This window comes from Solanum stenotomum, chromosome 12 (assembly GCF_019186545.1).
Source record: "Solanum stenotomum isolate F172 chromosome 12, ASM1918654v1, whole genome shotgun sequence".
NCBI classification, from domain to species: domain Eukaryota; kingdom Viridiplantae; phylum Streptophyta; class Magnoliopsida; order Solanales; family Solanaceae; genus Solanum; species Solanum stenotomum.
Genome location: NC_064293.1, coordinates 37132366 through 37155695, shown reverse-complemented (window position 1 = coordinate 37155695; position 23330 = coordinate 37132366). Strand labels below are relative to the sequence as shown.

Genomic DNA, 23330 nt, shown 5'->3' with positions numbered 1-23330 from the left:
AGTCTCATTGAAGGATAAAGTGCTCTCTAACAAAGGTGATTCCATATCCGAAGAGACTTAAATCCAAGATCTATTAGCTTCATTTTCATGTATTGATGGTATAAAATTACTTATACAAATATTTTTTTATGGTAAAAAGTAAATTGGTAATTTGATTAAAAAAATACCCTACTTATTGTCATAAAATTAAATTGTATACCATTATGGCCTTCATATGGAGCTTTCATTTTCGTGGTGTTATTTTATACCTGTAATCAAATCATCAAGTTTAAAAATATCTTCTATAGACTAATAAATACACCATTCATAACAACTGTAACTGCTATATTTTCATTTTTTTATTCATTTAATAAACTATAACAAATAAAAGAACAATTCACTGTTTTTAAAGCTTTCCTATACTTTCTATACAATAAAAACTTTCCTATACTTCCTATTTTTACTATAAAAATCAAACAAAAAAAAAACAAGTCACTCAAAAGCCTAAAAGCTAAATACAAATTGCAAATTCATTTTCTTTTTTTCAGATAACCTTTTTTTTTAAAAAGGAAAAAAATCTTTTTAAAAAAGTAAAATTAGTAAAACTTAAGTAATTTAGACTCCACGGTTAATCATCTCCATGTACTGCTGCATAGACTGTTGCCTCTGTAATCTCATATCTTCATTGAACTTTTTAATAAACGCCTCAAATTTCCGATTCAACTCATCGGAGCTCAGCGACGGATCCTTCCGGATCTTCACCGCCGGCGGCGACGGTGAATACGACGGCGAGACATAGTTTGTTCGGTCCTTGAAAGTCTCCGACTTAAGCACGTGCCTCTGGTGGTGGTGCTGCGGTGGAAAGGTGGTGGAATTCTCGTTTTTCTCCGGAACGTCGTCGTCCACGGCCGCCACGTGACGCCCGTGAATGTGAAAGGTGTCTGATTTCTTCATATGCCTCGTGAGTGGCACGTGACGGCCCTCTGTTATCATTTTCCATGTGTTCTCTAATGTCTCTGGCTTTTTCGACCGCGACACTTTCAGTGACTTCACTCCTGAAATTATCCATTATTGTAACATATTTTAGCTTCAAAAATTTTACCGATTGAAATAAGATGAAATGCGTGATGAATGCCACCGTTTCGAACTGAATTTTAACTGTGCAACATAAATTGAGACGGAGAAAGTAGTAACAATGTGTGTACTTTTCACGTACCTTCCGGACTCATTTTCACAGCAGGTTTTCGGTTACCGAATCTGGAAGAAACCAGAGGTTTTTCCGTCGCCGGTACTAGAAGAAACTCATTTTTAGTTTCAATTTCCGGCAACGGAGAGACAACAGATTTCGAAATCACTATCGCTTCGCTTGCATCAGGCTCATCGATCACGTCTTCATCTTCATGATTCATAACCACGACGGAGCCGTTCACCAGTACTGGCTTAACCTCAAACACCTGCGGTTCGTCCACCGGTACAGGCACGGCCTCAAACACCTTCCCTTCACTTTGGACTGAATGAAGCTCCGATTGAGTAATCGCTATCAAATCTGACTGCGGAGGTGTTCTAGCGGTAACCAACGGCTGGAATTGATCGTCGGAGCTGGACTCCTTATGGTTCGACGTGCGAGAAGTGGCGACGATAATGAGGATTATACCATTGATAACAAAGTAGAGATACGGAGGCTTCAGCCAAGCTATAACTACACTCCAAATTGCTGGGAGCTCATAATAAATTAATGGAATCGACGCTTTTGCTACCATCGCTAAGGAAATTGCACCAATTGATATTAGCACAACCTTAATCGATAGAATTAAACTGTTCGACATTTTCTTCGATAATCTTATCTTAATTTTTTGCTTTTCCGGTGAGTTTTCCGGTGAGTGAAGAAGCAGGTGAAGTGGGTTGGTTATGGAAAAGTGCGTTGGGGATTGAGGAGTATAAATAGTGTGGGAGGGATCCGGGTAAGGGACGCGGTTTGTAGTCTGTGATGCAATCTGGACCGTTGATTCTGTGCTGAGCTGGTACAAGAGTTGCCACTTGTGAAGGATGAGGGCTGGCCCACGTGTTGGCTGATTTACAGGTACTTAGTAATCGTTCTGTTACTTAATGAAATTAATGTCCCAGAAAACTATTTTTTAAATCTTTTTGGTAAACAAAACAGTCAATTTTTGTAGAGAAAATGAGTTTTCAGATATCTTTAGGTTGAGTTCAAACTGATAATGATGTTTGAAAATTGAACTATTACTAATTAATCAAAAGAATATCAAATTACTATAAAAGAGACTTTGAGTAACAAAAAAGTTATTTTTGTGTGAGGTAGGTGACGAGTTTGAACTGTGAAAGTAATTATTAATGCATGTATTAGAGTAAATTGTCTATATCACACCTATTAAATCGGCCTTTTCTTTAACCTCGTATGAAGGTGAGATACTTTGTGTATTGGCCTTCCTTTTTAATGTCAAATTATTGATTTTTTAGTGAGAAAGAAAATAGAAAAATTGGTGTAGTTGAGTCTTTTCAAGGTCAAAAATCACCTTTAGAATTGTTTCGTGTGAAAACAATAAATAAGCAAGCCACATTTCCAAAACACTTCAACATAAATGGATTTTTAAAAGATGCAAATTGCACCCTAAATGTTTGACTAATTTCATCTTTCTTTTCAATTATTTTCCTCCTAAATGAGATTTTCTTTCGTCAAGTTCAAATAAAGCTCATAAGGCTACAAGTCGTATATATTAGATTTTATTTCCAAAAATGATAATTAATTTACTAACAAAGAGTTAGCTGACCAATTGTCACTATGCTATTATACTTGGACTCCTGCAATTTGAGTTTTGATTTGCTCAACTACGAATAATTTCTATCAAAGTTTTTTCATTTTTGTTAAATAAATACTATGCCACGCAACTTTGAATTAATCTTGATAATTGAGAAAATAGAAAGAAAAGTAATTTATTCCACGAATGTTGTGTGGTGTAGCAGTGAATTGAATGCAAGTGTAACTCAGATGTGGCAGAAAATCTTTCTAGAAATATAAAGTTGCTGCAAAAGTCAGGTAAATTTACTTGAGGGTATTATTCTTTGAGGTGTCAACTTTTTGAATATTTAGGAAAAAATAGTGACAGCCACACACAAACACTTTATAACGGTCTATTTAAGTACCGTTAGTTTCGGAACTTTTGTAGCTTGATTTCTAAGCCCGGCCCTATGGCTGCGCTGTTGGCAACATTCTCTCAATGTATCCACTATCCACCAACCATTCCAATATTAGTGTCGGGAGATGAAGTCAGAATCTAAAATTTATGAGTTTGAAGTTTCAATTTTACTAAGTTATTAGGTTTTAAACTGAAATTTTGTACATATTTAATAGATATTTTAAGATAAATATAAAGTTTGAATCAAAGTTACTGAATTCAATTGAACCACACTATAGCTCCATCCATACATATATCCTTTGGTTGTGAGCCCCACTTAGAGGGAGACGTAACATTAAATCTACCTCACCTATCAGAGGTTTGAAATTTTAGAGCAAAAATTATTGAGTTGAATCTGAACTTCTAGCTCTGTCCCTGCTATTTACAAACACAACTAGGATTGTGAACCCGATAAATGGGGTACACCCTCTTAGCCGACCAATTTACCTTTTTGCTAAGATTGCTACTTTTCTTCGATCACCAAATCTCCTCAATTTGGGATTGGAATGGAGTGACGATTGCCTTATCCTAAACTTCCATGGAGGGTTTAGTAGGAAGCAGATTCATATTTTTTAATTATAAGTGAATATGAAATATCATTATTTCATTATAAATTTTTTTTAAATGTAAAAACATGTTAATTGTTTTATTTAGGGAATGTAATTAATCGTGGTTCGTCAGCCTTTAATTAATTTACCTATAGTTAAATTAAAATCTAATTGCTAAATTATCCCTTCATTAAATTTTGAATAATTATTCATGTGCCCTACACCGAGTGTAGGATTGTCAAAAAGGGAAGGGAAATAACATAAAATATACAACTTAGCCCTCTAAAGAGTGAAAGTGACCTTTTTGGTCCTACAAAGATTAAGTGCTTAATTACTTTGTTCTTTATTCTATTTTTAAGGTGGCAATAATTTTCTTTGGGTCCAGTTGAGAATTGATTAACTAGTATTTTGTTTCTTTATTTAACACTGGAGTTTTTTCTTTTTCATTAGTCTATTTCAAAGAAAATAACAATTTTTACCTTTTCTTAATGAGATATATATTTTTATAGCCACACAATATATATTATGTTAAAACATATTTATAATTATAAGTTCTCAAAATTATATAGTCACACAAATATATATTATGTATATTTAAATTACTTGATATTAGTATAATTTTTGTTTTTATATATAAGAATATAGAATCTCTCCCTATAATGTTATTTTATGATTATCTAACATCACATAAGTGACGAGATAGAAATTAAAAGTGTCACATATATTATAAGTTAAATAGGGATTATTAATTAGGTGTTGATTTAGACTATGAGCCAGTCAATATATAATCAATTCCTCAAGGAATCTTATTAATTATCATATGTTTGATTTTCTGAATTATTAGTAGGTATAGAGTCTCTAATCAAGATATAGTTTACCAAATTTATGCTCAAGATTAATTATCCCTTGCCAGTACTGATTACGTACTCTACGTCTATGACTCTATGCCAAAGGTTAAAATAGAGCAGACTCCACCTAATCGATAAATCTTATACGGAAAAGAGGTCAAAAATATTTGTAATATATTATAAATGGTTTTATAATATTCTTTATCTATTTATTGTTTTAATTTTATTTCTTCTTTTACTTGTTGGATAAAAATATCTTTAATGTATTAGAAATGACCTAAAAATACTTTTATTTTATCTATTGGATTAAATTTATGTCTTATGTAGTTTTCACTCATAAAATTAATTAAAATAGGGTTTGTGCTGAGTTGGATCATGAATGGATTTGAATTCAACACATGAATTATAAGGGAAAAAAATTCATGCACATTCGATATTTGCACGAAGCAAATAAAGATATACATAATGCGCGTCTTCTTAAACTTTTGTCACTTAATTAACAATGTTAATAAATCCCAAACTGGAAATCATTTATGAAAATTCCTCAATAATATGTAGGTTTACTTTAATTTGCAATTGTTATGTATTGCTTTATTTGACGTAAATATTAAGTGTAAGTATTATTTGAAAAAAGGTGAATATATATGAGAAAAATATTTATTATATTAATTATTTTAAGCTCCAGTTTTAGTTACATTCTTCACGGACGCTCGTTAAATATATCACTCATCCTCATACTGCTCCCTTTTAGTTTTGGTCAAGTTACGGTTATGATTGATGACGATAGAAGGAAAAATACGAAAGAAGTAAAGTAGGAAGTTTCATTTATTATTTGTCTGAGGAAGAAAATCCACCTTATTAATTAGCACCGTCCATTTAATCAGGAACTGCCACCTCGTCACACAATATTTTTTATCATAAAAATAAAAAATAAAATTAGGAGCCATGGAAATAAAAATCAAAAGGGAATTATAAAATCGAAAATTAAACTCTAGCCAACCAATTGAGTTATATGTAACGAGAAAAGAAAATATACATTTCGTAGGAGATAGACATATATTTCCAAATAGACTTAATTAGGATTTTGCTAATGTCCCACAAGTTTCGAATGCAATTATAGTAATGGAGAAATAAATAAATGCATGAACCTAAAACTGAAGTTGATTGACATAATAATTCAGATAATTTTCCCTCTACTTTAATCTACAGTTTTTTCAATATTTAAAAATAAATATAAAATGTAAGGTATTTTGAAAAACTACTGTAATATTTTTGTTACATAGTAATTTTAATTAATATTGGGTCCCTGAAGATAGTGACTAGTAAATATAAAGCATATTAAAATTAGGTGGGGCATAATATTAACATTATGTATAATATCTTGTTACTTATTTTACAAGAGCTTATTTATTGAGTTCCTTTGACAATATGAGAAGTATGTCCCATCCATCGTCAAATAATTAAATTAGTATCTTTACGTGATTTTAAAACATTCTTTAAAATTGAATTCACTTTAAACTACTTGTTGATTTGATTATTTAAATTTCTTTGAAATGATGTACTTTATTTATTTATTTAGTTATTCAATATAAACGTAGTTCGCCGTTACACACTTTCATCATTTCTTTTACTATCCAAACAGTAAAAAAAAAATTTCTTTGTTCTTTTATTATTATAAATGACAGTTAGATTTTAACTTCAAATCTTTAGAACTATCTCAACTACAACTTGTATAATCATTTATTTCTAAAACAAAAAAGAGGGACTTATGTCATTTCTTTTACTGGCCAAACACGTAAAATTTATTTTCTTTATTATTATTATTGTGAATGATAGTTAAATTTGAACTTCAGATATTTATAACTATCTCAACTATAACTTGTATAATTATTTATTTCCAAAACAAAAAAAAAAGGGAGAGGTAGAGAAAAGTTACGTTGATGAGGGGAAGTGTAGGAAGGAGACAAAGTAGGAGTTTAATTATACATTTTATTTTACAGTTGGGAAGCACCAAATTTATTGTAGACTTTTACGTGTTAATGGATAATGAATATACTATACTATATACTTTTTACTCCCAATTTCACAACTAACATAACGACCACCTAGCTCCTATCCTTTTGGATTTGCCCATTTGTCAATCAGTAAATATTTAATCTATTAACTACATTAGACTAAGTGATAGACAAAACGTGTAGTTAAAGTTAGGTGAATCGATCAGTTTGGTTTGATTTTATATATTATTGACTTGATTTATTAATTTTTTATTTTTAAATATGTCAAATCAATAATTAAATCGATAAGATATTTTTATCAATTTTTGGTCTTTAACGGTTCAGCTTTTGATTTAACTAATAAAAAAATGTTCATCAAACAAATATATGATTTCTCTAACAATTTAGCGAAACAAGACAATAATGTTACTTTACATAATGTTCATAATAGAAACAGTAACCAACAGGAAAAGAACTATATAAGTGCAACATAGATAAAAGAAACTAGGACAATAATGTGAATTGAAGGCTAAAGGACAAAGGTAGTAATTAGTAAGGTACTAATATTAATAGTATTTAATATTTCTTTATGGGCAAAGTAGTAAAGTATTATACAATCTTAATGGCCTAACGGAGTAATGGGTTATTGGTTTACCCAATAATTCAATATTAAAAAATCAATATCGAATCGATAACTCAATTTTTTTCTTATTAAACCATTAAAAATCCGATAAGCCAATAACCCAATCACAATAAACTAATAACATTTTTTCGACTCGATTTATCAGTTGATTCAGTTTTTACACGCCCCATATTCATTTAGGACTAATATTTAGATATTAACATAACTTGGAAAAAGTTAGATTATTAAGATTAGGATGGTTAATGGTAGAGTCCAATACTCCAATCTCAATCTAAATAGACAAGTCATGACTATATAATGACTTATTAATTATAATTTCTTTTCCCAAGTAACTAATTAAGATATATTTTTTACGAGATAATCCAGTAGATAAGAGGCAACTTTTCTACCCCTGACTATTTTCCTCAACTCACAACTTCATAACCATTTGATTTATTATGTTCGTGCTCTTTTTATCTCTACTCCTTTAATTATTTCTTTAAAAATATATATACAAATTAGAACAAAAATTACTTAATTCGAATTGAATATACATAGTAAGTCCAGAAGCATCATAAATGAAAAAATGTAGCCTGCACGTACGTGAAAGCATTTATTTAATTTCATGCTATAAAGTTTTTCAACACTTTTGATCTCTATACTGTAGACTGAGCTGATGGTGAAACTATATATAGTGCCGTGATTTATGCCTTATTAATTAGTCTGTGCCATAACATATAGGTTAATAGGTAATACTAGTAGAAGAATTAAAAGGGAAAATAAAACTTAGCTTCCAACACTTGGACGTGATTGTGACTATTATTATTTTTGTCACTGATTTAATCATATCATTTTATTAGTAATATATTAAGAAAAAGGATTTTGAAGGTCTTATTATTAACAAACTTATATGTTTACTAATTAATCTCTCGAGATATTCTTCCACACTTTCGTGAATTTAGAGTTATTAAGAATAAGTAATTGGCTTGATTGACCGTTGAGAGTGGTTTTAAAAAAAGAGAAATGTTTTTATTGATTTATACTTAATTTAAAAGATAACACACGTACAAGTACCTTTTTCTTTTTCTGAAATAACAAATTAAATGTAGAGGGTTAGATTTATGTTACTTATTAGCTAAGTAAGTCATATATATATTATTTTACAATTGACCCGATAATGGAAAGTTAGCGTCTAATTAATTATATTAAGCCCAACAATAACCTATGATTTTTTGACTTTTGAAAATAAAGCTCTATCTCTTGACTCTTATATTCTTTATCTTATCGTGAATTAACTAGTACTCTCTCCGTCCTTTTTTCTTTGTCATCCCTGTTAGTCCATAATATTTATCATTTCATAAAATTAATGCATAAATTACCATATTGCTCATTTTTTTTTTACCCTTGTGAGTTATTAGCCTTGAAAATATACATTTGACCAACTTGGAAAAACTAAATAAATGATTCATGTTCATTGGTTAAATTAATTAATCAAAATAAATTAATTCATATTCATTGATTGAAAACTTGAGTTCCAAACAAATTAAATAAGGGTAGAAGGGTAAAGTTACATCATTTCTTAATGCAAGTGCAAAGTAAAAACGTGACGTATAAAAAGGGACGGAGGGAGTATATTGTAGTACTATAAGAAAAGAATATCCAATTTGCTCATACTCAAAATTACCTTGAGTTTTCTTTTTCAAAAGATAATAAAAATTCCCCCCTTTATTATGGTGCATTTAAATTTTTTTGATAATTGGAATGAATTTTTGGACGGTGGAGTGAATCAAAAATGTCAACACACAGCTATCAAATCTTTTACGTTACAGTCAAATGTCAATATATAGTGGATGGCGTACTAGCCCAAAATAAATAAATTGTGGCTTAGCGGCCCATATCTCATTTTGACTTTTCGTAACGTCAGATAACTAAATAAAATATAAAAGAGCAACTTTCTCATATAGCAAACAAAAAAATCATATTTGTATGTTATAACAAAGTTTGTATAATTATGCTCCCATAGCAAACATATATATGTATAATTCGATATACATATACAATTGAAAGCTATGTCTATTTCGCTATACATATATACAAAAAGAAGCAATTGTATAATTTGTTGGCTCATGTTCAGATTTGTATAATTTCGCTGGCAGACCATTTGTATAAATTGTTGTTAGCATCTCATTTGTATAAATCGTTAACAAAAATATTTGTATATCAAAAATCGCTCTCTCTTTCGCTTTATACAAACATAAATTATATATTATATTTGTATAATTTGTGTTTGTATAAAATGAGAAAGAGAGAAAGGCAAAAGAGAACTGGGCCAGGGAATATTTGTATTGTATAATTATAAGTGTATAAGACGAATATATATGTATTTGCATGTGTATATACAATTTTCTTTCGCTTTATACAAACATAAATTATACATTATACAAACATAAATTTTACATTATATTATATAATCTGTATTTGTATAAAACGAGAAAGAGAGAAAGGCAAAAGAGAACTGGGCAAGGAAATATTTTTATTGTATAATTATAAGTGTATAGGACGAATATATATGTATTTGCATGTGTATATACAATTTTCTCTCGCTTTATACAAACAGAAACACAATTTATATAATTCTGTTGTATAAAGCGAGAGAGGTGAGCACAGAGGGAGCGAGCGAGAAAGGGAGAGTGGCAAGCGAGAATTTGAAGGGAGAGAGGCGACTGTCAAACGTTTGCTACAGGGCGCAATTAAATCAAACAGTTGCTACTCCATTTTAGATTATAAGTTTGTCATTCTGTACAATTATCTCAATATAAAATATAATTATTTTTATCCTATTTTTATGATATAATTTTCCAACAAAAGGTCTATTCCATCCTTTAGCTTCCGTCTTCGAATTTGATATGTAAAATCAATTATTAATACTTGTTCAAATGATTTAGGTTGTTTACATTATATTATACCCTAATCTTTTATCGTAAGTTGTAACCAGTTTTTTTTTTTTTATATCTATTGATATTAGTTTGTTTATATATTATTTACGACGTAATTTCTTTCTTTTTTTATTTTTAATAGAGGAGAGTCTAGAAAGAGTTAAGATTTGTGGACTTGTTTTACAGTTGGGGCCACACTTGTGGACTTTGTTTGTGTTTAGATAATGAAAAAAAAAGAGAAAAAAGGAAGATAAGAAAATATGAATAGGATAGTTAGTTAAGTATATAATTGCCAACTAACATAACGACCATCATCTTATGGAAATTTCCAATTTCTCATGTTCCCACTTCAATTCCACAATTCAAAAAAAACAAAAAAACTTTGGGAAATAAGTAGAAACAAGCTAAATTTATGCCAGATCCAATGGAGTAACTAATATAAAAGTTGTCTGGTACGTGAGATAAGGATAATAATAAATCAGCGATTAAAATTTGGGATTAATTTTATCTCATGTTTAATTTGAGGTATTGGTTAATATCGAAATTATTTTATTTCAAGATAAAATATCTCATAAAATATATATTTAAACACATGAAATATTCTTACTTATCTTATTCCGGACGCGAACCAAAATATGAGCTTCTAGTTTCTTCTCCATACATGTCACGTAACGTACGTCAAAATTGCAAGACCATCAATTTCACATTAATTGCTAAGAATAACAATACAGTCCGTTTTGGCAGATTTTATGGGATTATTGAAGATATTTCATAAATTAAATTAAAGAGAACTTACGTGAAAACTTCTAGTTCTCTCTAGGTGTGAATATTAATTAATTTCACTTTTATTCATATGTCATTATCTTCAAAATGTAGACTAAGCTGATTAATATTAGTGTCATTTATCTCTACTAGTTGAAGTAATTAAATGATCTTATTTTAATTACTTTCATTCATCTTTTTCCTTTTTAGAGTAAAATTATTTTCGATGACGATAATATTGCTGGTAATTACTGTTGCAGTGGGAGGAAATGATCACCTATGACCGACTAATTACAATTTAAATAGAAGAAAATTGCTCTACAAATTAAAAAGCACATGTATATTATGTATACTCAACACATAAGTGACATTGTGGAAGTAGCTTAACAGAGAACAAAAAGGCAATCTATTTAAAAAAATGATTTAATTTATTTACATAATTAATATATACTATATAACAGGTAAATTGTCTTTTCTGACCAAATTATTATGTAACTAGTGTTATAATAGAAATTGATTTATAAATAATTTGATGGCATATCGAATTTTTATATCATTAGTGCATAAAATAAATGAAGCTATAACCTAATTGTGACTCAAGTTGAACACGCCATGTATTTCTTTATGTGAAGCATATTATATAATTTCAAATTATGAAAGATCTTGAATAGTCGATTATTTAAAGACGATAAACATAGAGAAAAAAAAGAGATGCACATAAAATAAAATTAGTTACAATGAATGGAGAACTTCTTAATAAGAATATGCTTAGTCGTTTTACGAATTTATTTGATGCTAATTCAAATTAATTAAGTGCATTGCGAATACATAATAATGAAAAAAAGAATAAAATGAGTGCATCATTAAGCGTGTAGTTTAATTAGTTAACATTCTTTTGATTAATTTGGAATCAAACTTAACCAACAAGAGGATTAAGACAGACTAACAAACACGTGCATGGGCAATAAAGTAACAGACAATAATACTTGAATAAATTTATAATTAGAAGTGTAAACATTTAGATCACTATTCAAACTAGCTGCATAATTCTATTCTATTATTCCAAGAATAATTTACTCTTTAAATATTTTAATTAATGGATTATGATCAAATATCTTTAATTATATTATTTATCATGTTTGAAGACCTTGACCCAAAGGAGGATAATTTATTCAATAATTTGAGAACTACAATAACTTAATTCACAAGAAAACTTGTAAAATTTTATCTAAGTTAATGTTGTGAAAAAGTTCACCGAATTTTACATAATGAAAATAATTTACTTTTAAAATTTTTGGTCCCTATGTGTCATAAAAGAAGATAGTGACATTAGGGTGATAGAAATATCTTTGAGATCATAAATTTCATACCAAATCTCATTAATCGAATCATTTTTTGAAAAATATAAAACTTCTAAATTATTCAAGCAAAAAAATCTTACAAATACCAATAGGTGTTTTTCTTCTATAAAACTGATCACAAATCTATGTAAAATCTTGAAAAAAAATAAAGTTTAATGCATAAAGTATCCCGTGTAATTGGTAATATATAGAGAAAAATGAAAAATTCAAGATTATAAAAGTTTAATAATAAAAGAGATAGAGATAGAGGTTTGTGGGCCTATAATGAAATTGGTCCGTTTTGTCAGGCTCGGTGTAGCTTTGGGCTTGAGTTAACACTTGTAAAGCATTTGGGCCGTCCTTTTGAGGTATGACCTTCAAATGAGTCCGTGCTTTTTAATTAGGGCAAATTTTAGGAATCACATTGTTTTAATATGAAATTACAATCTATCCCTCTTTAGTTTGTAATTACATTAATCCCTTAAAAAGTAACACAAACCGGATACATAATATGTAGCTCAGATACATTAAAGAGTATCTNTGTCAGGCTCGGTGTAGCTTTGGGCTTGAATTAGCACTTGTAAAGCATTTGGGCCGGCCTTTTGAGGTATGACCTTCAAATGAGTCTGTGCTTTTTAATTAGGGCAAATTTTAGGAATCACATCGTTTTAATATGAAATTACAATCTATCCCTCTTTAGTTTGTAATTACATTAATCCCTTAAAAATTAACACAAACCGGATACATAATATGTAGCTCAGATACATTAAAGAGTATCTTAGATACATTATAACATAAACCGGATACATAATATGTAGCTCGGATACATTAAAAACTAGCTCGGATACATAATATGTAGNCGGATACATAATATATAGCTCGGATACATTAAAAACTAGCTTAGATACATAATATGTAGCTCGAATACATTAAAAACTAGCTCGGATTCATTATAAAATAAATCGGATACATTAAATACTGACTCGAATACATTAATATGCAGCTCGGATACATTAAAGAAATAAGAAATTTTAGAGGTTTTTAGAAATAGAAAGGGATATTGGAAATAAGGGAAACATAAGACGTGCATTTCAGTTGTCGAATGATCTTTAATTTTTATTCTTAGCAATCGAATTTACGCAGAACAAGACATTAGTTTTTTAAGGACGCAAATATAACCTACGGGATATTATTATACGAAAATATATACTTATGTTCCTTGTGAGATTCGAGGGTTATACAATGCGAACGACTGTCTACACCTTGAATTTATGTGTAGTTGAGTGTTATCGAGGGTCTTCTTATTTTCTGATATCTTTCTTTCCAAACATTGATATTGCTTAATTATTATTTTTATTTATAAATGTCTTCATTTGATGGGTTCACTATTAGATAATTATTTGTGTTGTATTTTAAAAGACAATTTTGAAACTCGCCTTGGGATTCATCTCAAGGCGTACCATAAGTAAAATGCCCTGTAAATTACATGTGGGACTTAGTTCTATGAGGATTACATTCTAAATGTTCCATTGTACACCCTAATTACACCTACACCTTACACTCGAGGCTTACCTAATGGAGTTTACACAAGTTATGTGTCAATTTCATTAGTTAACCTTGTTGACTCTCATATTCTTTTAATAAATTATATGCTTAATAGTTTTTTTTTTCATCTATAGAAATAAGAATATTGAGAATAACTCAAACAAGAAGTCATAGTATTGTACATTTACTACTCACATCGTGAGGGGGAATATTCACTTAACATTAATTTATTTTATAAATAAATAGCCAAATGTTACATATTGAATTCTCATTGGTCTTTCTTGTACGAAGTTCCTCTATATAGACCATGAAATAAATTGAAGGGAAAAGAAAAGAGAGCAAAAGAAGAAAAAAATGTGCCAAAATAATAAAAGATGAAACAATTGCAACCCAACCTAACTATCTACTAAGCAGCGTTTCTGTTGGTTTGCAAAGGTATTGGTCAGAGTTGATGTGAAAAAGGACATTATCTCTACACCTCAACATTCATTACTTGGCAACTTCCGAAGTCGGTCTGACCAGAAAACTCATACAACCACCATTGATGTTAGCTTCTGTGGAGGGGCGCGGGATAAATGTCCAGCGGTTGATAACTCAAACGGTCATTATGAGGCAATGGTCCTTCCTGAGAATTTAAAACATTTTTATAGGCACAGTATAATTGGGAAAATCAAAACCACGAAACCTGATAAAAATTTGCATGAGATTGCAAGCTAAAATATTCACAAGGAAGAAGGTTTCCCCTGACTCAGATCATTAAGCAAAAACACAACATAGTAACAGCACGTGACAAGCCTTGTACAGTCTACTTTGAGAGCCCCATCTCCGTCATGCAAAGCAACAGGATGTTTAAAACAAAAATAACAGCAGACATTATACTGGGCTGCATTGTACACATTCTATATGATCCCTATTCTCACGTTTCTAAAGCAGTATTACTGCTGTTGAAGAGAATGGTATTGTTATAAAGACTTCACAATATGTCTGGAAAGTAAATATGAAGATTGAGAATCTGCAAATATTATATTACCTCCTCCATGTTTATTTGGAAAGGCTTCACAAAATCATCAAACATGGCAGGCCGTAACCCTCTCATTTTGTCTTCTACTTCCTGAAGAAGCAACAGAGGGTGTCAACAGAAATAAGGATGCAAACAAAAGATGTAGACAAGCAAAACAAACTGAGAGTACACTTCGAGATTTTGATGAAAATTATAAGGTACTCTCCGTTCTAAAAAAACCTTTAAGTATTAGGTTAGGGGTGGCAATATGGTTAAAATTTACAGTTATCCATCCAACCCAACTCATTTTAAATGGGTTGGATATCCGAACATTTCAAAAGTGAGTCAAATATGGGTAAACCCATATGATCCATCAGAGTATATTGGTATCTACCAACTGTACTAGTTACTATTATAGTACAGTATCTAGGCTCTAGGTATAAAGATTGGTATAATCTTGTCGAAAGAAACCTACAAGTTTACGTCTATAGACACCTACTAGTTTGCCCAATTTTAGTATGGCACACAAGAAGCTTTCTCAATTTATATTCTATAATAGGGAGAAATCCACAAATAAGCACTAAGATAGAAATTAAAGAAAATATATGGGTTCTACCATTCCAGGCAGTATGCTCAAATAAAGCAGGCACAGGATAAGAATTAAAATGTCCAATGTTTTGCTTGGAAAAACTACCCGTTTCCTGAATCTTGGTAATGTGGAAACAAATTGAAATATGCATTTGAAACAGTTTATCAAGGCTTAAACTAATTGAAATTAGCTCATCAATAGGTGTTTATCCACTCTAAACATCTGTGGAGGTACCAAGTGATAATTAAACGAAGTCTGCAAGTCATTTTAAATCTCCCGTTCAAGTTTCAAATTTACTATCCATCTTGAATTTACCACTGTCTGACAGAGCTTGAGGAGAGACAACGAAGAATATTAAATTGGCATGTATGTTTAAGTATTAGTACCACGATGAGCTCCTTTTGTGTCATAGCATCCTCCTCTTCTAACTATCAAGAAGATTCTCTCTAGTATTTGTCAATGCTCTGGCACTTGACCGCTATCCTACATTTAGCAAGATATAAAGGAACCATTTCTTTTGACGTTCCAAGTAAATCCTTCTGAACCAAATAAGTCCATGAGCCCTTGAAAGTTTCGTTTTGAAGTGGCATTTGGTGTATACACATATCTCTTATTTGATTCTGTCGTGAATGATAGGTATTACATAGGTTCTTCTCTCTGCTAGTTCAATTATAACTAACCTTTGTAGCTCATATACTGCTCCATTACGCAATCTTTTCAAGAATTCCTATGTGAGATTCCCTTTGTAAAAATGAGCATACAAATTGTTTATAATAGGTTTTTTTCAGTAAACATAGTTTACATTAGGTTGAATTGGGGAGTTTCTAAGCCTGACAATACTCTAAGCGGTACAAAGTTGAGCAAATTGTTATTAACACCATAAATTGTCTCCCTAATTATACCACATGTCTCAGAGTCAACTAAAACTTTATCATGAGGTAACGTGAAATACATTTTCTTCTACTTGCGGTATCATTCTATATGCACTTCCAAGTCCAGTCAAATTTTTGTGTCTCAAGTAGGAAATCAACTCCAACTTTTTCTGCCAGATATTTTCATCCTCTAATCTAACATTTCAATCCCGAAACCAACCATCAAATCATAAAACATTTGAACCACAATGAAAAACACAGTCAGAAATTTCAGCATCAAAATATATCTTCTAGTTGTTGGACTACTCATACTAGTTCAAATATTATTTAGGCAGATAGCATATACTGCCCCCTGAACTTGCCAAATATTTTTAATTAGACACTTCAACTAAGGGTGTAACCTATTGAAGACGGCTTTATGTGCAAAATGTGTCTATTGAACACAAGTAATGCCAAAAAAGGTAACCCTCCCTGGATATAACTTCTATTGAAATAAGAATTCTCTAGCTTATCCACCCCCAAACATTGTTCTCCTTCACAATAGCAAAAAAACAGAAAACAAGCCCCAACCACCAAATTGGTCTTTCCCTTCTCCCAAACACCCTTCATCCACCATTTGGCCAACACCACCCATCTCCATTTTGCCAATGTTCACCACTGAGGAACCTCACCACCTTGACATCAATATATCTAGGTAAGTTCACGATTTCTAATCTTGTATGCCCGCACATCTATCTTATCATACGCATCTCGCAATACTCATCTTGTGAATATTTTAAACTTTAGCAGCACAACACTCGCTCCCATATGATATTGTTAGTCTTGTACTGTTCTATCCCAACAAAGGTAGGGGGAAGGTCTGTGTACATCCTACCCTACCCCACTTGTGGGATTACAATGTGTATGTTATTGTTGTAGTCTTGTACTGTTCTATAGAACTACCTTTCACTTTGGTAGGTATCCTTCAGTCGCATGACTCTGCAGTAGCACTTCTCCATTTCAACCATTCTATTTTTATCCTATTCTGGTGTGATTGCATGTGAAATTCTGCTTGCAGTCTCACAGAATATTTCTGACACCATTTATTTCATCCAAAAAAAACCATTTCTATTTTTTTTAAATTTTTTATAGATACACCATTCTACTTTTTGAAGTTTTTATAGATGCACCATTTCTATATTGTCTTTTATTATTTTGAGAACTATTCCTGAAATGATGCTTTAAAGATTGGATACGTCTAGCATATCAGTAACTGTTAAAAGTAAAGGCCTCAACTAATCAGAAAATAAGATGGCATGTAACAACTCATACAATTGACTTGTTGGTGAGGCCTCAACTCATACAACTCTGTGCTATTCATAATAATGAAAAAATAGGCAAAGTAATTGCACTTGGTATGAAGAACATTGCTTGTTGTGAGATAAAAAGTTGATTTGTGAAAAGCAGGTTACATAAATTTCCATTTCTAACCAGATATACTTTTAACGGAGTAGAGAATACAACTGCAGGTTCATCTTACCAATCCAGTTATTCTTGAGTGTTCAAGAAGCTCATTGGAAATCAAATCCAGTATATGCCTGTTGGCCAATAACCCCCTCATTGCAAGTTCCTCCGTCTCATCAATATACTGTGATATAAATTAAGTTAGATTATCTTTTATCTTGCAAAAGAGTAGAAGATGAACTGCTTGTAACAGATTAATAACTCAAAGTTGCATCATGGAACTAAATAAGCTAGCAGCTATCTTCCTTCTGAATTTGTAGTGCTCTCCAGTTTCAATTTTTTTTGTGGCAGTTAATAGTACTTTGATGGCAATAGAGTGAAACTGAAGTTGGACCTACAGCTTTAGATTGCGTGATTCAAATCAGCCATAAAGCAAAAACAAACCCAAGAAAAAAAGGAAAAGGAAAACTAGATTAAAGAATGTAAAAGAAGTACCACAATTATTAACCATTTGAGATGACCTTTCCACAAGTTATTACCAAAGAACATAGGAAGAAGGCCCATGGCACTTAAAATTTCAGAACTTGCATTGTATAATCAAGAAGCTTGGTTTGATTCTTTTTCTTTTCCTATTTAGGTTGGTGTGAAGAGTTAGCTGGGCCAGACACTCTGGTTAATTAAAAAAGTGGTGGCTGGTTGCATACACCTAGACAGTTTTAAATTGTTGATGCATTTAACAAGTGGTATATGTAGTATATAAAACCACAAGCAAAATTCATGTTTTGAAAGATTAGAAATGGAGAAACAAAATCTGTTGTCCGGAATAACCAAATATAACCATAAGAGAAGAAATTTGAGTTACCCTTGTCAATTCACGAGTAAATAGCTCAGCAACTTCAACTGTCATATCAGCAGGAATTATATGAGGATCATCCCACTGAATCATCCAAGGAGGTGAACAAGTTAGTGAATCGAGAATATGTTGTGAAAAATAAATATAAAGCATTAAACCAAGCCAGTTCATGCTCCACAAAGGAATCATACCTTATATTTTATAATCTCACCATCAGGACTGTCAGGCCGATCACCCAATCCTATTTTTTTTGTCAAAGAAGTGAGGCCCAACCTAGAGTTTGTAGGACTTATCACCATTTCCCGAGCAATCTGGCATAGGCATAATAAAAATTTGAGTTCACAGCAATCACATACTCAACGATTGTCCCCTTTTCACCTCCCCACTACTAACGCTAGCCACGGCAAAGTTAGCAAATATATACACATTTGTACTAACATACAGAGATATGTAGGTATGTAAAAGGCCAGCAAAGATTTTGTTAATAATCATCCCCGTTCACAGATGTTGTAATTTCCTCAATACCTTAAATTTTATCTTCCTCCACACCTCAAGAACATTTGTACAAAATGGACTGTCGGAGTGATTCAACCCCAAAAAACTAGCTCAAGATCTGAGGATTTCCCAAGACCATATAAGTAGATCAAGTCCCCATCCCACCGCCTATGTGGGATTCAACACCCCCACACCCCACCCACCGCGATGCTCAGACCTGCCAACTGGAGTGTAAACAATATAATATGGGTGCTCGACATCATGTAAACCGAAAATTTGGATAGGTCTGAATTTGATACCATGATAAGAAATAGACCTTAGGCCTAACTCAACACAATAAGCTAGTTCAAGAGGTGTGGATTGCAAGACCATATAAGGAGGCCAAGTACCCAATCCCACCATTGACGTGAGACTCAACAACATTCATGTGCCAATAAAACTGTACTACTCCACCACCCTATAGTTATTGCTACCAGCACAACCAACACAACAAAGGGTAAAATCAAGAGCACTTCATTGGTCACTGCTTGAATGTTGCAACATTTGAAGAAATGGAGTCTACCTTGGTAATCTTTTCTAGATCATCTACTCCTCCATCAGTAATGTCATCACCAAATACAATACGTTCGGCACAGCGCCCGCCATGAGCTACTACCATTTGCATTTTCATGTAGCCAAAGGTTGTATAACCTTGATCAACCACATCTTCTCTAGGGTAGAAAACTGATACTGCAGTTTCCTGGTCAGACAAACGAGCAACAGTTGAGTACTGGAGTCAACAAAAGCTTGGAATGAATATGACACAACTTATGTTCACAGAAAACATAATACACCTTTCCCCCAGGTAGAAGCTGAGAAAAAGCATGCCAATCAAACTGAGGGAACAAGTGCGCCAAGACAATGTGACCAGCTTCATGTACTGCCAACAATTGTCTTTTTTCACGAGATACCTATTACAAAATTTTAAATCGATCAAAACAATAAACCTGTACATCTTGTTTCTTTTAGGAGCAACAGGGTAAGATTGCGTACACTTTGCTCACACTTCTGCTGCTCTTCCTCTGTCAGGAGAACACCCATACCCTCAAGCAATTGCTTGTCCAAAACATCGACGATATCCTGCTGGTTGATCTTAGAGTGTCCTTTTCTTACCTGCATGTAAGCTACCACTCTCAAGAAAATGGAAAGCCAGAAAACATGATTGTCCTTGAGGAAAACATTTTCCCTCATACATAAGACACCCTATTTTTAAAAAAAACTGAAACTGGAAAGATACCCTATTTCAACTTGGATTAACCGAGCCTTAATCTTATAATAATGATTCCTAATGAGGACAATAGTTAGCACATATCACATAAATTTTAAGTTTTAATTAGTTTAATCAGTTGTCAAAGTTTGGATTTATCAGTGTCTGTTTGACATTGGTATGTGATGGAGAAGTTAAGGTGGAGATCACGCAATGCATGCACTAAAGTTATAAGGGTGCCTGAGAAGATGTTTTAATCAATTTTATGGTTTTTGTTTTCCCCTGTTATAGATAAATTGATCATTAAGAAAGGTGATTTTAAAAAGCACTTGTGGTGACAGCTCTTATACTTGACTTGATAATTTGGTTTACTTTCCAGGCATCTGCTCAACAACTTTCAGTCAGAGCCACCTAAGCTTGCCTCATTTACTTCTCTTAAAATATTCTATGTTATCCTATCCACCATATTATTTTTTGATGACAAGGGAAACTTGCAGTCGTTACTCTTTGGGTGCGCACAGGGTAAAACTCTTGCTCCTATGCAATAGCTCGCAAACCGCACAGGAGAGGTAACCCACACTAGGCAGGCCCGATGCGACGAGCTCGACCCAGAAGGCAAACTCCTTGCTGTCCACCATCTAATTTTCTTTTTTTTTTTCCAAGAAAATCATGCTGTAAAGTCTACCGTTACAGCAAAAAGCTAATTACGTGATCTCAAATATGCAATCTAATATACATTTTTTTGTAAAAATGTATGTTGTGTTCTACAAGTCTCCATGTTAATTAAGTGATTTTAAGTCAATTGTCAATAACTTACATTGATTAAGAAAACAGAACTTGTCAAGAAAACAATAGGTCAACTGATGTGAAGCTCCAAAAGTGATTAGAGACCTTATATATCAACGGAAAATACAAAGAACAAACTTACAGACATTATTCCAGCTTCATTGACTAGATTTCTTATGTCTGCCCCAGAATATCCAACTGTACGAAAGACAAGCTGCAGAAGTGCAAGGAAAACAGTTCAACAATCAAATTCCTAAACCTGATCCCAAATGGAGCATACATTAAGTCTAACAAAAAGAACATCATTGTCTTCCCGCAACTAAGTACAAGAAAAGGAACAACTAGCTTTTGGCCTGTGCAGTTACTACACTGCAGTAGTAAGGTTGCTGCTAACCCCTTGAAAAGAAGCTGTATATAACGTGAAAGTAATTTTACGTTCAAGCAAATCAAATGGAAGGGGAGATTCCAAGCTAGCAATGAGAACTGATGAAGCACCAACACAAACTCATTTCACAAGCCAAGAATCTTCTACTTTCCTTTTCTTAGTAACCCATTTTCAGATTCTGAATTTCTGTTCCAATGGCACAAAAAGCAGATAAAAATCCAGCAGAGAGGAAACCAGCAGCAACAGAGGAGGAAAAGGCTGAAAAAGCACCAGCAGAGAAGAAGCCAAGGGCAGGGAAGAAGCTACCAAAGGAATCAGGTGCTGGTGGTGCTGACAAGAAGAAGAGGAGGACAAAGAAGAGTGTTGACTGTTGAGACTTACAAGATCTACATTTTCAAGGTGCTGAATCAAGTTCACCCAGATATTGATATTTCAAGCAAGACTATGGAGAACATGAACAATTTCATCAATGATATATTTGAGAAGCTTGCTCAGGAGTCTTCAAGATTGGCTAGGTAAAATAAGAAGCCTACTATCACTTCTAGGGAAATTCAGACTGTTGTTAGGCTTTTGTTGCCCGGTGAGTTGGCTAAACATGATGTTTCTGAACTAAAAGGACTAAGAGCCTGTTTGGATTGGCTTTTGGCTTATGACTTATGACTTATAAGCCATAAGTTATTTATGTTATTTTGGCTAAAAAACAGGTGCTTATAAGCACTTTTTTATTTTATCTAAACACTCCAAAACTGTTAAAAAGCTATTTTAGCTTAAAAACACCTAAAATAAGTCAAACCAAACACGCTCTAAGGCTGTTGCCAAGTTTACTAGTTCTTAGACAGGTGTTTGGAGTTGTTTGGATTTTGGGCAAGGTAAAGGGTAGTGCTTTTGTTGGGTTGAAAAAAATGTTAGATTTGTAGCTTTTATTACTTAATGATTCAGTAATGAATATGAATGAATGGTTTAGCGGAAAAAAAGGGGGAAAAAAAGAACTAATGAAGCAATCGATTTACTTTCTCAAAGGCAATATCCTCGGAAAGCTGTTTCCCAGCACTGTGAACTCCAAAAATTTGCACTCGTTGCTTTGCATCTGGTAAACCAATATACACACGTCTGTCAATACGTCCAGGGCGGACAAATTCTAAGTCCAGTTCATCCGGCCGATTGGTTGCACAGATGAATATGACAGCTTGTCTTAGTGAAAACCTATCAACACCAGTTTTTTCTTTCCTGCACAAACAAATCCTGTATTATCTTGGCTGCACAACCATACAGGAATATAGGAGGGAAAAAGTGGCTTTGCCTTCAATACTTCTCTAGAATATTAGAGTAATCTTTTTTGCTATGCATGTTACTGTAATTTCTATCTCTAGCAGTGCACTTGATAAACATACCAAAATAAATCATCACAGAAGTCTTGGTGTTTCCAGTATGAGAAAATATTGCTAACTCGTAACAGAAGATGTAAGCAGAACATGTGTCATATTTTTCTCTTCTTTTAAACAACACTTAAAGGACATTATAAAGTGATGTCCGCATATTAATTAAACTGTTAGGTGCTGCAGGTTAGTCAACTGCCAAGACACATTAACTCATATTTGTTCATAGTTTGACAAAAAGAGCAAAAGACTCCAAAGTTCACTACGGGTGTGTTTGGTATGATCCAATTTTCTCATGTTTGGTTGGGTAAAATGTTTTCCAAATCAACTCATTTTCCTCAAATTTAAGGAAAATGACTTCCCTTCAAAAAGTAAGAAAAACATTTTCCAAAACTTTCCTCCAACTTCAATACAATTTTTTTTTGTGGAAAAAATAAATTTAAAGCTTTTTTTAAAATATAATTTTCAACTTCAATTTTTTTATTTTTTTACCCCACCCTTACCCCGATCCCCCCCC

The 23330-nt window shown here is 32.3% G+C and overlaps 2 protein-coding genes across 3 annotated transcripts in view; both read right to left on the bottom strand.

Annotated features, from left to right (window-relative positions):
• Positions 1 to 586: 586 nt before the first annotated feature.
• On the bottom strand, positions 587 to 1898 carry LOC125849269 (uncharacterized). 2 transcript variants are annotated; one of them, XM_049529324.1, is made up of 3 exons: positions 1473 to 1898; positions 1196 to 1433; positions 587 to 1034 (listed from the first exon to the last, which is right to left on the bottom strand). In XM_049529324.1, the coding sequence occupies exons 1-3, from the start codon at positions 1803 to 1805 to the stop codon at positions 595 to 597; spliced, it is 1011 nt and encodes a 336-aa protein (XP_049385281.1). In that variant the 5' UTR covers positions 1806 to 1898; the 3' UTR covers positions 587 to 594. The 2 variants fall into 2 exon arrangements, with proteins under 2 accessions (XP_049385281.1, XP_049385280.1); XM_049529323.1 differs by having other exon boundaries at positions 1196 to 1897.
• A 12081-nt stretch (positions 1899 to 13979) lies between these two features.
• Positions 13980 to 23330, bottom strand: part of LOC125849267 (ATP-dependent zinc metalloprotease FTSH 12, chloroplastic) — a 16756-nt gene continuing 7405 nt past the window's right edge. Inside the window, exons 10-19 of the mRNA XM_049529320.1 lie at positions 22448 to 22664; positions 21195 to 21266; positions 20053 to 20172; positions 19854 to 19970; positions 19583 to 19759; positions 18717 to 18836; positions 18535 to 18609; positions 17749 to 17856; positions 14799 to 14879; positions 13980 to 14393 (exon numbers count right to left, since the gene is read on the bottom strand). Of these exons, the coding sequence (XP_049385277.1) occupies positions 14316 to 14393; positions 14799 to 14879; positions 17749 to 17856; positions 18535 to 18609; positions 18717 to 18836; positions 19583 to 19759; positions 19854 to 19970; positions 20053 to 20172; positions 21195 to 21266; positions 22448 to 22664 (1165 nt within the window). The 3' untranslated portion in view covers positions 13980 to 14315. The remainder of the gene's footprint in view (positions 14394 to 14798; positions 14880 to 17748; positions 17857 to 18534; positions 18610 to 18716; positions 18837 to 19582; positions 19760 to 19853; positions 19971 to 20052; positions 20173 to 21194; positions 21267 to 22447; positions 22665 to 23330) is intronic.

Coding starts and splice junctions, on each gene's coding strand:
- LOC125849269 (XM_049529323.1), bottom strand. CDS start 1,805: ATGTCGAACAGTTTAATTCTATCGATTAAGGTTGTGCTAATATCAATT. Junction 1,035..1,195: donor TGTGAAAATGAGTCCGGAAG/GTACGTGAAAAG, acceptor GGATAATTTCAG/GAGTGAAGTCACTGAAAGTG.